At 38.4% G+C, this 13,171-nt stretch overlaps 1 protein-coding gene across 5 annotated transcripts in view; it reads left to right on the forward strand.

Moving 5' to 3' along the window:
• The window catches only part of LOC139458354 (nephrin-like), a 285,363-nt gene that overhangs the window by 227,526 nt on the left and 44,666 nt on the right, over nucleotides 1–13,171 (forward strand). For all 5 annotated transcript variants that reach the window (XM_071239752.1, XM_071239756.1, XM_071239755.1 and 2 more), the window contains one exon: nucleotides 5,293–5,469. In XM_071239752.1, the coding sequence (XP_071095853.1) occupies nucleotides 5,293–5,469 (177 nt within the window). The remainder of the gene's footprint in view (nucleotides 1–5,292; nucleotides 5,470–13,171) is intronic.

Below are 13,171 nucleotides of genomic sequence, written 5' to 3' on the forward strand. Positions count from 1 at the left end.
TGCCATACATTGACTCGCTAAAGTCATATTTATTGTTGTTTGACAACTATAGGTAAACATAAAGTTTTCGCTATTGCGAGCGCGGGAGCATTGATGGGGATTGGTCAAATTGTTCCATTTGACAAAATATCCGGCAAAATAACATGATATTGGAAAAAATTATTCCTGATAAAATAATATTTTCAGATACAGTTCTTCCTATCATTGTATCAAAATTCTTTAAAGTTATATTAGTGGGTAATTATCAACCAAATAACCAGTAGATTCTGAGAAATGTGTGTACAGCTGATTGCAACTCCCAGCTTAGTTCACGACAAACTGCAGATGGTAATCTTAATCTCTGCATGTAAAACAATGCCTATCAGAACAGGAAATACAATTGCATCGATAAATCATCATGTCTAGTGTGTTTTTTATCTCAAATTTTAAATTTGTCTTGACCAAATTTAATTGTTATGATCTGTTTGTTTCCCTGAATTCGCTGAATGACAAACACATTTTTATTGCAAATTGTATATGCGCTGGTGACGTGCTTGATTCCGATTCGCTTTATAGACAGGGTATATAAATTAGCATCGATTTTGAAGCCTTATACAGGGTGTCGCTTTATAGACGGCAATATACTGTAGTTGCCATTTTTTTCGCTTTGTGGATTATGAGTATCAATGGCAGTGCTATCGTTTCAATTTTTGAAAACTGATACTGGAATTGATAATTCTATCTGTATCCGCTGCCCTGAAGTGGGGCGGGGGTTATAGGAACAGAGTTCATCCATCCGTCTGTGTGCTGCTCAAAGAGGACAAACTTTCTCTAAAACTTAAGTCAGAGAAATAAAATTTTATTCACTGACGTTACTGGTCATGATCTCAAATGTGTTTGAAAATTGGTGTTATAAATTCATTTTTACTGAGTTATGTCCCTAGCTCCGTGCTTTTCTACTTACTGCATGCTGTGTGAAATGGGGACAAGTTTTCTCAGAAACTACTGAAGTAACATGAATGAAAGAGGAGGTTCTATGAGATACTTGTCATGGCTGAGTTTGAAAATAGGTCCTCTCAGTTATTGTTTTACAGAGTTATGTCCCTTGTTATTATTTAATTTTAAAATTTGGATTTGAAAATTTGTATGAATCATGAAAAGTCATGACATGAATCCTAGCTTTATGGAACAGTGACATAAGACATAAGGATTGGTTAGGCGACACTTTTTTTATTTCTTGGTTCACGGATTTCAAACTCATTTCAAAAGTGAGTTAGGCCAATTTTGTCCTAAAAAGTTAGGTTGGTATATAAAAAAAATATTCCGGAGTAACAAATGTAAAACAACTCAATCTTTCAAGAACATTTTATTATATTCCTTGCACTCAGCTTGTGCACAACTTGTGCACAAATGGCAGTATAGAAAAGTTCATGTCATGGGTGGAAATGCATGAAAGACTCCGCTATTTTGGCAGCATGGGCAACAATTAACTCTTTCAACACTATTTGAAAGGTCTAATTAATCCTATTGTTTATGAATAGGAAAGCAATGTTTAAATAATTCATTTAGAACTTAATTAAGTTCGTTTTAAGTTAAAATAATGTTATCTTTAACATTCATTACGTCCAGATTAAGGACCAATGAAGCGAAAATTTGATGATTTATGGCAATTATAAGATTTCATAAAATCCACTTACCTATTTCTTTGGTATTTTCATTTGTCTACGTAATCAGAACATGATATTAAAAAGAATTACAAATAATATCTGTCATCACCCATTTCCCGATGATAGAGGCTGTCCGCTCATGAGGAAATACCTCCGTTTTCGAAGATTCGTATGAATAGCATGTATGTCGAAGGCTGCCATATCAGTATCCATTAAAAAACCCTTTCACCAACATAATCTGCTAAATGGTTCGTGAATGGTCAAATGTATGCATGTGACCTAAGGCAGCCAATGAAATTACAGCAAAGGTACCATCTCGTGTATGATCATTTTTAGATTTTGACAAAAGGTTTGGGTTAAGTCATGTTATTATGAATTAAACATTAAGCATGAAATTGCGATCTATATTAAAAATATGGAACTTCATTGATGTATAGTGCTAGGTTACGAGCTGTGACAAAGAGTTCTTATGCATATATTTGGCATTAAAGACATCGTGTCCGAGCCAAGAAATCGAGGCGACGAAAGCCGAGATGTCATTTGACTTACATTACATGCGATTGCACGAAAAGATGGAAATAATAACTCAGATGTCAGTTTTGCAACTTTCAGATATATTTTTGTTGATTTTATTACTTTGGCCACCTTGTATAATATATTAAAAGATTTGCTATAAGCATCTTTATTTTGCTATTTGACATGTTTGATGAGGATCCGTTGTTGAAGTGAGTGTCTGTGAATTTTATTTTTTCAATAACATTTCGGGAATAGTGAATCATTTTTTAATCTATTGATAAAAAAATATAACATGAAATGGAATACGTATTTCAGACATTGCGAAATGTGATAGATTTAATAAATGAATGATTCGACAGGTAGGTTATTAAGATCCAGGGGTCCGGAAACCGTCATATACGCCGGACATGTCCGATTGGGAATCTCAATTGTCCGGTTTAAATTATTGCTTACAGGACATTTAAATTTTTCTGTCCGGAAAAAAGTATTGTCCGGACATTCTTAAATTTTGACCGGACATGATCAACAGTTAGAACTGAGCAGTTCCTGTCTGCAGTTGTAGCACAATGAAGATTATCTACACTGACAAGCTTTCTTTGTTTTGATTGCTGTAAATACATCGTACCTAAATAATAGTCCAATCGGTCAATCACTGTAATAGGCAATAAACTGAGTTGACACTGATTAATCGAGAATTAAGTACTGAGAACATCTTGTTAATTTGCGCGAAAGGTGATTACAACTGTACATAAATACCTTGCATCATCGATGTACCTCATTATCCTCACAATGCTACGATACGTAACCTCAGACAAGAAGCGAAAGCGTGACGACAGCCAGTCGACCGTTGCAGATCAGTCGAGCGTTGCAGATCAGTCGAGTGATGCAGATCAGTCGAGCGGATCTGCCAAACCCTCAAAGTCTGGACGATCATTTGTAAGTCGTGGCTAACGACTTTCACTTGGTTGACATACAATGAGGATTTGCAGATTTTATTGTTTTCAGTAACTAGTCGTATATTGAATCTTGATTGACCGCCATTTTGCTTTCTGTGACGATGAAGATCATTTTTTTATGGTCAATAGTTAAGTACAGATGGAAAACGTATTCAAATAACAATTGCTATCAACTATATTTTAGTATTTGTGATTATATTTTCTGTCTTGTTTTTAAATAATCTTTAGTTTAAAAAAAACACTTTTCCTGTGAGGTCACGTGATAACCAAATATGGGATAATAGTTTCGATCCAAATGTTACAACGCGTACACTTGAGCACACTCATGAATATTACTCATGAATATTAATTAGACCATTCAGTACGTTAACAGATCGTTATTATAACAGAAACAAACGTATGTTTTCCATGTATATCTAAAATGATGTTATTTGTTATTAATTGTCCGGTGAATTAAACAATTCAAATTGAAACAATTCATAATTCATTGTATTATGAATAGGTAACAACTTGTAATGTGTGTGAAAAGTCGTCCTAAAATACGCTATTTGAAGGGGGCGTGGCCTAAATGCAAATGTCCGATTGGGATTTAAAATTTTCCGGACCCCTGATAAGATCATAAACTATTTTGACGTGACTTGGCCGTGACTGTGGTGACTCATGGTTTCTTGGCCAGTGTACCGGCCAACAGTGTTGAAAGGGTTAAATTGGTCACCACTGCACTTTGCGTTGGCAAGCTTTGATGGTATTAGAGGAGGATCCCAGAGTGACTTCCCTTAGCTTTACACTCGCGGAGCAAATGAAATCATTTTTTGTTTGAACTTGTTATGCATTTTTTTAAGTGAAGATCGGTGGTAAAAAAAGGAGTACTTTGTGTTTCTATTTTGTTTCCTCATTTGGACTTGAAAAGAGCGGCGCATCTGTAAACCAAATAATGATAAAAATGTTGCCTTATGAAGTGACCCCTTGATATATATACCCTGACAGCCATCAGGATGAATGGATGTGCAAGATACTGTCAGGACTTAATATTTGGTTGATATGAAGCAATTCTGTACACAAAGGTGTACAAAAAACTAAACTCAGGCAATAGTTTGCTGACATGGATATGAGACAATATCAAAATACATTGCACAAATCCATTTGCTGAAGTAAAATAAAGATGTTTTCCAAAATTTATTCAATTTGGTTTCATGAGTTTAAGTCAATGTAGATCATTATAACACACATTTGAAAATCTGGGTTTCAGTGCCAGTTGTTGAGTTGTAGGTCAGGTTGGCTGTGATTTACCTCACTAGCTGCAGAACTATGGCTTGGATGCAGGTTGGGATTGTAATGTTGTAAGTAGAATCTGTCAAGCAGCACTTGTGGAGGGGGAGGCAGCATAGACTGGGGCGTCCTACACCTCTCAGGCTGATACTTTACTCTATTGGGGAACTAACTCGTTGTACGAGCCAACTTGATTATTTAACACATGTTTTAAACTTGGTGAAGATTAAAATTCTTGTTTAGGGCTAGCTTATGGCTGTAATAAAAAGTTATTTTTATCAAGAAAGCTTGAGGATTGAAATGAATTGGCCTCTGTTGGACTGTATGGGCAGAGTGCCAGTGTTGGTGGTGTGTTTGTTGTGAGTAGGGCTGTCAACCAACACTTGTACATGTTAGACAGGGGTCAGAGTGAGTCTCACTCACTGGCTAGGTGGATTCTGGGTAGAGCTGTCAGTGGAGGGATGGAGGGGAATATGACTCCTGGCATCAGGGATGTGGGGTGGCAGATGGAGTTTAGTGAAAGGAGAGAGTAGGGGAACTGAAGGTTGGGATGCTATTTGGTCAGATGAACTTTACAGCTGATCTGGATTACTTATAAATCAGATTACTTCTCCTTCAACTTACAGATGCTGGGAGGTCATGTTAAGTGTTCTATTTTGACTGTGGAGACATATTGACAGACAGTAGGAGATTCTCAGTATAATGGCTGTGGCAGGTTTGGTATTTTGCTTGCATTTTGGAATGTTTGAACCAATGCTATCTAATACATATGAACCATTGGCAACAGGCAATTCAGAACATCATTGAATGGGAAGTGCTTAAAATAAAAATGAGTACAAATCCAATCAAACTTTCCTGCAAAAATATCAAGTAAAATCATTTACAAAATGTCATTTGTTTTGCAGGTTTTGATCGTAGCATTCCCGGATTTTCCCGCTACTCAGTGGTGGGTAATCCCCCAGAGGAGTTTAACCTGATGATAGTCAACACCCAGCTGGATGATGATGCTGAGTATCGATGTCAGGTGCTGCCTGCTCAGAACAACCCTCCGATACAAGCCTTCGCTCATCTTACAGTGCTAGGTTAGTAGCTTCAGTAGCCAGAGTAAACCGTCCAATACAAGTCTTAGCTCTTCTTACAGTGCTAGGTTAGTAGCTTCAGTAGCCAATGTAACTTCCAATACAGGCCTTCGCTCATCTTACAGTGCCAGGTTAGTAGCTTCTGTAGCCAGTCTAACCCTTCAATACAGGCTTTCGCTCATCTTACAGTGCTAGGTTAGTAGCTTCAGTAGCCAGTGCAACCCTACAACCCTTAGGTTAGCCCTACAACCCTTCAGTAGCCAGTGTAACTTCCAATACAGGCCTTCGCTCATCTTACAGTGCTAGGTTAGTAGCTTCAGTAGCTTGTCTAACCCTTCAATACAAGCTTTTGCTCATCTTACAGTGCTAGGTTAGTAGCTTCAGTAGCCAGTGCAACCCTACAACCCTTAGGTTAGCCCTACAACCCTTCAGTAGCCAGTGTAACTTCCAATACAGGCCTTCGCTCATCTTACAGTGCTAGGTTAGTAGCTTCAGTAGCCAGTTGAACCCTCTATTACAGGCCTTCGCTCATCTTACAGTGCTAGGTTAGTAGCTTCAGTAGCTTGTCTAACCCTTCAATACAGGCTTTCGCTCATCTTACAGTGCTAGGTAAGTAGCTTCAGTAGCCAGTGCAACCCTACAACCTTTAGGTTAGCCCTACAACCCTTCAGTAGCCAGTGTAACTTCCAATACAGGCCTTCGCTCATCTTACAGTGCTAGGTTAGTAGCTTCAGTAGCCAGTGTAGCCCTCCAATACAAGCCTTGGCTCTTCTCACAGTGCTAGGTTAGTAGCTTCAGTAGCCAGTGGAATCCTCAAATACAGGACTTGGCTCTTCTTCCAGTACTAGGTTAGTAGCTTCAGTAGTCAGTGCAACCCTACAACCCTTAGCTCTTCTTACAGTGCTAGGTTAGTAGCTTCAGTAGCCAGTGGAACCCTCCAATACAGGCCTTGGCTTTTCTTGCAGTGCTAGGTTAGTAGCTTCAGTAGCCAGTGTAACCCTTCAATACAGACCTTCGCTCTTCTTCCAGTGCTAGGTTAGTAGCTTCAGTAGCCAATGGAACCCTCAAATACAGGCTTTGGCTCTTCTTCCAGTGCTAGGTTAGTAGCTTCAGTAGCCAGTGCAACCTTTAGCTCTTCTTACAGTGCTAGGTTAGTAGCTTCAGTAGCCAGTGGAACCCTCAAATACAGGCCTTGGCTCTTCTTGCAGTGCTAGGTTAGTAGCTTCAGTAGCCAGTGTAGCCCTCCAATACACGCCTTCAGTCTTCTTACAGTGCTAGGTAAGTAGCTTTAGTAGCAAGTGGAACCCTCAAATACAGGCCTTCGCTCATCTTACAGTACTAGGTTAGTAGCTTCAGTAGCCAGTGCTACCCTCCGATTCAAGCCTTCATTCATCTTACAGTGCTAGATTAGAAGCTTCAGTAGCCAGTGTAGCCCTCCAATACAAACCTTCGCTCTTCTTGCAGTGCTAAGTTTAGTAGCTTGAGTAGCTGGTGACACCCTCCTATACCCGTAGAAGAGAATAGATTCGGTGGCCAGTGCAACTTACCTATCCATGCCTGTGCTTATCTTACAGTGCAACCTACCTATCCATGCCTGTGCATATCTTACAGTGCAATCTACCTATCCATGCCTGTGCTTATCTTACAGTGCAACCTACCTATCCATGTGTGTGCTTATCTTACAGTTAAACCTACCCTATCCATGCCTGTGCTTATCTTACAGTGCAACCTACCTATCCATGCATGTGCTTATCTTACAGTGCAACCTACCTATCCATGCCTGTGCTTATCTTACAGTGCAACCTACCTATCCATGCCTGTGCTTATCTTACAGTGCAACCTACCTTATCCATGCATGTGCTTATCTTACAGTTAAACCTACCCTATCCATGCATGTGCTTATCTTACAGTGCAACCTACCTATCCATGCCTGTGCTTATCTTACAGTGCAACCTACCTATCCATGCCTGTGCTTATCTTACAGTGCAACCTACCTTATCCATGCATGTGCTTATCTTACAGTTAAACCTACCCTATCCATGCCTGTGCTTATCTTACAGTGCAACCTACCTATCCATGCCTGTGCTTATCTTACAGTGCAACCTACCTATCCATGCCTGTGCTTATCTTACAGTGCAACCTACCTATCCATGCCTCTGCTTATCTTACAGTGCAACCTACCTTATCCATGCATGTGCTTATCTTACAGTTAAACCTACCCTATCCATGCATGTGCTTATCTTACAGTGCAACCTACCTATCCATGCCTCTGCTTATCTTACAGTGCAACCTACCTTATCCATGCATGTGCTTATCTTACAGTGCAACCTACCTATCAATGCCTGTGCTTATCTTACAGTGCAACCTACCTATCCATGCCTCTGCTTATCTTACAGTGCAACCTACCTTATCCATGCATGTGCTTATCTTACAGTGCAACCTACCTATCAATGCCTCTGCTTATCTTACAGTGCAACCTACCTATCCATGCCTGTGCTTATCTTACAGTGCAACCTACCTATCTATGCCTGTGCTTATCTTACAGTGCAACCTACCTATCAATGCCTGTGCTTATCTTACAGTGCAACCTACCTATCTATGCCTGTGCTTATCTTACAGTGCAACCTACCTATCTATGCCTCTGCTTATCTTACAGTGCAACCTACCTATCCATGCCTCTGCTTATCTTACAGTGCAACCTACCTTATCCATGCATGTGCTTATCTTACAGTGCAACCTACCTATCCATGCCTCTGCTTATCTTACAGTGCAACCTACCTATCTATGCCTGTGCTTATCTTACAGTGCAACCTACCTATCTATGCCTGTGCTTATCTTACAGTGCAACCTACCTATCTATGCCTGTGCTTATCTTACAGTGCAACCTACCTATTCATGCCTGTGCTTATCTTACAGTGCAACCTACCTATCTATGCCTGTGCTTATCTTACAGTGCAACCTACCTATCTATGCCTGTGCTTATCTTACAGTGCAACCTACCTATCTATGCCTGTGCTTATCTTACAGTGCAACCTACCTATCTATGCCTGTGCTTATCTTACAGTGCAACCTACCTATCAATGACTGTGCTTATCTTACAGTGCAACCTACCTATCTATGCCTGTGCTTATCTTACAGTGCAACCTACCTATCCATGCCTCTGCTTATCTTACAGTGCAACCTACCTATCTATGCCTGTGCTTATCTTACAGTGCAACCTACCTATTCATGCCTGTGCTTATCTTACAGTGCAACCTACCTATTCATGCCTTACTGTTCCTGTGTTTGTGTAAGCACCGAGAGTCCTTATTGTAATGATTGTTCCAGGTATTTGATGTTTCTAACTTTAATTCCTTTAACCTGAAGTTGAAAACAAAGATGGATGTTGGTGGAATTATAACTATATGTTTAGCCAAGTCTGCCAGTATGATTAAGTGAAATATATTCCAAAACACATTGCCTATAATTTAAACCAGATATTGATTCGCTACAGTCATTGTCTCTTATACAATTAATAATCATTGGTGTGATGGGGGCCTGTCTGATTCTTTCATCAAATGTTTGGGAGTTGGCTATTTTCCCCCCCGGGAGTGATCCTATCTCCCATTTTCAAAATATTCCGGAGCCAAGATAACAATTGTGTCAGCAGTAATAAACATAACATTTGCCGCACACATTTTCCGTATTTGATATTTGCTGATACCTTGTCAAGTGAACAATCCCAATAAGCACCCCTTCCAATTGATCAATGTACACAAAACTTATTTATTCGTGTAAAATACACACTTGTGTATAATACACACCCTTTTTTATCGGCTGAGAGTATATATATGACTGTCATGATCCGTCATCAGAAATAGAATATCAACTAATACATATTGAATTATGCAAGTTGATCATTTTGTTGCATTTTTTTAGTGTTCATTGTATATCTGGACTTACATTTGTAATCAGTTTTATTCAACCTTTCATTCAATAATGTTTACATAGATTTCGGCGAAATCCTGTGTCCCTGCGATACTTATAACTTCCATTGGACCTGCTTTACCACATACATACTCATACAAACATATGTCACAGTTTTCTTTTAATGAGAAAATATATCAAAATGTGATAAACTCTTTTCATTTGTGTAGTTTCCATTTGTTTACAACACGTAGCTTCAATGACACAGTCACTTTGATGTGTAAATATGTATTGTCGTGCACCTCACTGTCATAGTTTTAGTAGCATATTTATATAATTATGCAAAACAATATGTAGAGCGTTTGTTTATAAAAGAGAGAAAAGTCTGGTCACGTGATATGCAAACTAGCCCAGGGATCCAGATAAAGGCCGTATCGGCGTATGAACAGATAAAAATATGCACGATACGGTGGGGGATAATTTAGCATACATTTACGGTCTAACACATCTACAGACATATTTCCCAACAATTATATTCTGATTTCAAGCTTGGGTATAGTGTGTGAAACAGCTGTGTAAAGGGGGGGCTAGTGCATTATTTCATGATGAGTTTTCATGTTTTTTGGCATTGTATTATGAGCACGTAACACCGGAAATACCAGGTCAAGAAATAACTCATGTTATTACACTGTCTGGTCACAAAAACTGATCATTGCATATGTTTGTAACCTATTTTAACGATTCCGAATCTCATTCTGTATTGTTTACTTTAATTTCAGTGAAAACCTGTGTAAAGTTATTGGTAGATCGCACAACTCACTGTGATTTACAGCAACCATGGTCAGATAACCGTTATTGACACCTTGAAACGAACAAATTTGACTTTTAATGAGAAATTTGAGATAAAACATCACCAGACATGTTGATTTATCATTTAAATTGTATTTTTTGTTTTGCGAGGCATTGTTTTACAGGCAGGGATTAAGATTACATTGGTTTTTTTCTCGTAAACTGAGCTGGAAACAGCAATCAGCAGTACACACGTTTTCTCCAAATCTACCGATGATTCTGTCAAGACACAACCAATGATAAAACTCTACAGGATAGTAAATAGTGTATTCCAATTTCTTGTTATTTTAGATGCAGCTTTAACTAAATATATTTTAAATAATTATAACCTAAAGCGAAGCAGCTGATCGCTACTGTCGGTTATTATTTCTCACATGGAACCAGTATGACCAGTCACCATTGAGGCTCCCGCACACGTGATCACGAGAACTACGTGTTGACATAGAATCATCAAACTATAACAGATATGACTTTTAACAAGTCAAAGTATGGCTTTAATGATATATGTATCCATTCTCTGTCAACTAAAGTTCGTTTCAAGGTGTCAATAAAGGTTATCTGACCATGGTTGCTGTAAATCATGGCGAGTTGTGCGATCTACCAATAACTTCACACACGTTTTTGCCGAAATTAATTAAAACAATATTAAAAGGAATCTTAAATAAAATTTATGAAATAAATTACAAACATAAGTTCAGATATACAAAAAACATTTTTTTATAGCCAGATTGTAATTACATGATTAATTTGCGTACTTCAGTATGGATTTGTTGACATGGTATTTTTGGTGTTACTTGCTCACGGTAATGTCTTTCCGTTGTGGGAAAAAAACATCAAACTCATTATTGTGTGTATAATGCACACCCCTTTCTACACAGCTGTGTTTTTTGGAAAGTGTACACTATGCTCAATAAAATATGGTAGAGTAAATCTGCAACTAAAATAACATGATATTGAACAATATTAATCTTAATCTACAGTTCTTCATTGCATCAAAATTTGTTAAAGTCATATTATTAGGTTATATTTGACTGAATCACCAATAGATTGTGAGAAAACATGTGTACACCCGATTGCTGTTTCCAGTTTAGTTTACGAGAAAATACACACGGTAATCTTATTTTCTGCATATAAGACAATGCCTACAGTCTGGAAGGTAATTTAAGGTACCGACGTTTACTACAATATCTGAAAAACTATTGGACCTACTTCTGTCAAAGTTGGTATGAGATTATTAAACAGTCATACATAACTGGATATTAGATTTAAAGACAATCGGTGCATGAATAAAAAATCTGTCTATTTAGCTATCACTATATTTCATCAACAATCACGTTAGTTCAACAATAAACATTAATAAAACTGTAAATATTTTGTTTCGCAAATTTGTCTCGCAAAGTGTTAAGTAATTTTTTTCATTTGTACCATGTCATTTTTTAAAAACCTTTTCATTGTGAACATTGCAAGGGACATTGTGTCAGTGCTGTCAGCTGGTCAATGTTGGCCAATCATGCTCCCCATACCTCTGACATGGAATACAGATGTACTCCCAGTTGATTATGAAGAACCAAGTTCATTACCAAACATGTGCAACACTAATTGCTTAATTGATGGTAAGCCTTACCTGAAGGCCTTGGTCACTGAGACTGATACATATCGTTCGTGTGAAGTGTATAAATTTGTAACATGGTAATAAACTAAATTACCCTGTTCTTCTTTTGATATATGTAGCAATCAATAAACAAATATACCAAACTAACCACATGTTAATTGCTTTATTTGATAACAAGTGTTACTGGTTGGTTTGGCTGCTGCCTTGTCTGATCCTAGTGAGCCTCACTTACGACTCACTGATCCTCTTGATGTTTTTGCAAATTGTTGATGGGCATTAAAACCGTGATACCGACAACTTTACTCAGCCAGCAAATATAGGGGAAGGGCCAACACTCAAAGATACACCTATACGTATGACACTTGTCAGGGCGTTATGCTTGTTTACAGATTTTGAGGAGTTTGTGTAACAAAATATAATGTTAACGATCATTGATGTTCATCAAAGCAGATATGCTAATAATTATTACCGGTACTAATTGTCCCCCGCCTCGTGAAAGCGCGAAGCGGGGGATATAGTATTCACGACCGTCCGTACGTACGACTGTCCGTCCTTACGTCCGTACGTCTGTCCGTACATCCCACCTGTTTGTTGCCGCGATATCTCAAGAACTAAACACTGGATTGTCTTCATATTTGGAACTATGATGTATATACAGACTCCGCAGACACATGTCAGTTTTGGTGACCTTGACCCCATTTTCAAGGTCACAGCAGGCAAATCTGCTTTTGGAGTTGGAAAACGGTGTTGCCGCGATATCTCAAGAACTAATCGCAGGATTGTCTTCATATTTGGAATTATGGTGTATATACAGACTCCGCAGACACCAGTGGGTTTTGGTGACCTTGACCTCATTTTCAAGGTCACAGCTGGCAAATCTGCTTTTGGAGTTGGAAAACGGTGTTGCCGCGATATCTCAAGAACTAATCGCTGGATTGTCTTCATATTTGGAACTATGGTGTATATACAGGTGGGGGACATTTCGTCACTTTGTGTCAAATACTTGATTGTTTAGAAGTGACACACTTTAGATGACAGTTTTCCCACATATTCCCGATTTTTCTGTCATTGTCCCAGATTCTTTTTGTTTGCTGTTCACCGCCATACTCAACAATATTCCATCTATATGACGTCATTCTGTAAATAATTGACTCTGGGCCCGACATTCCAGTGATTGGCATCATGAGCACAGATCTACACAATTGGGATATGATGACATGCATCAACCAAGTCAGCAAGGGTTGATATCTCTGAATGTGTTTGAGGGTTTAAGTCAGTAACATTTTTTCAGCTCTTAAACTACACACAAGCCCAAGCTTGTATTTATCTCACAAGGTT

Source organism: Haliotis cracherodii, unplaced genomic scaffold, assembly GCF_022045235.1.
Source record: "Haliotis cracherodii isolate W230 unplaced genomic scaffold, xgHalCrac1.p SCAF_12, whole genome shotgun sequence".
NCBI classification, from domain to species: domain Eukaryota; kingdom Metazoa; phylum Mollusca; class Gastropoda; order Lepetellida; family Haliotidae; genus Haliotis; species Haliotis cracherodii.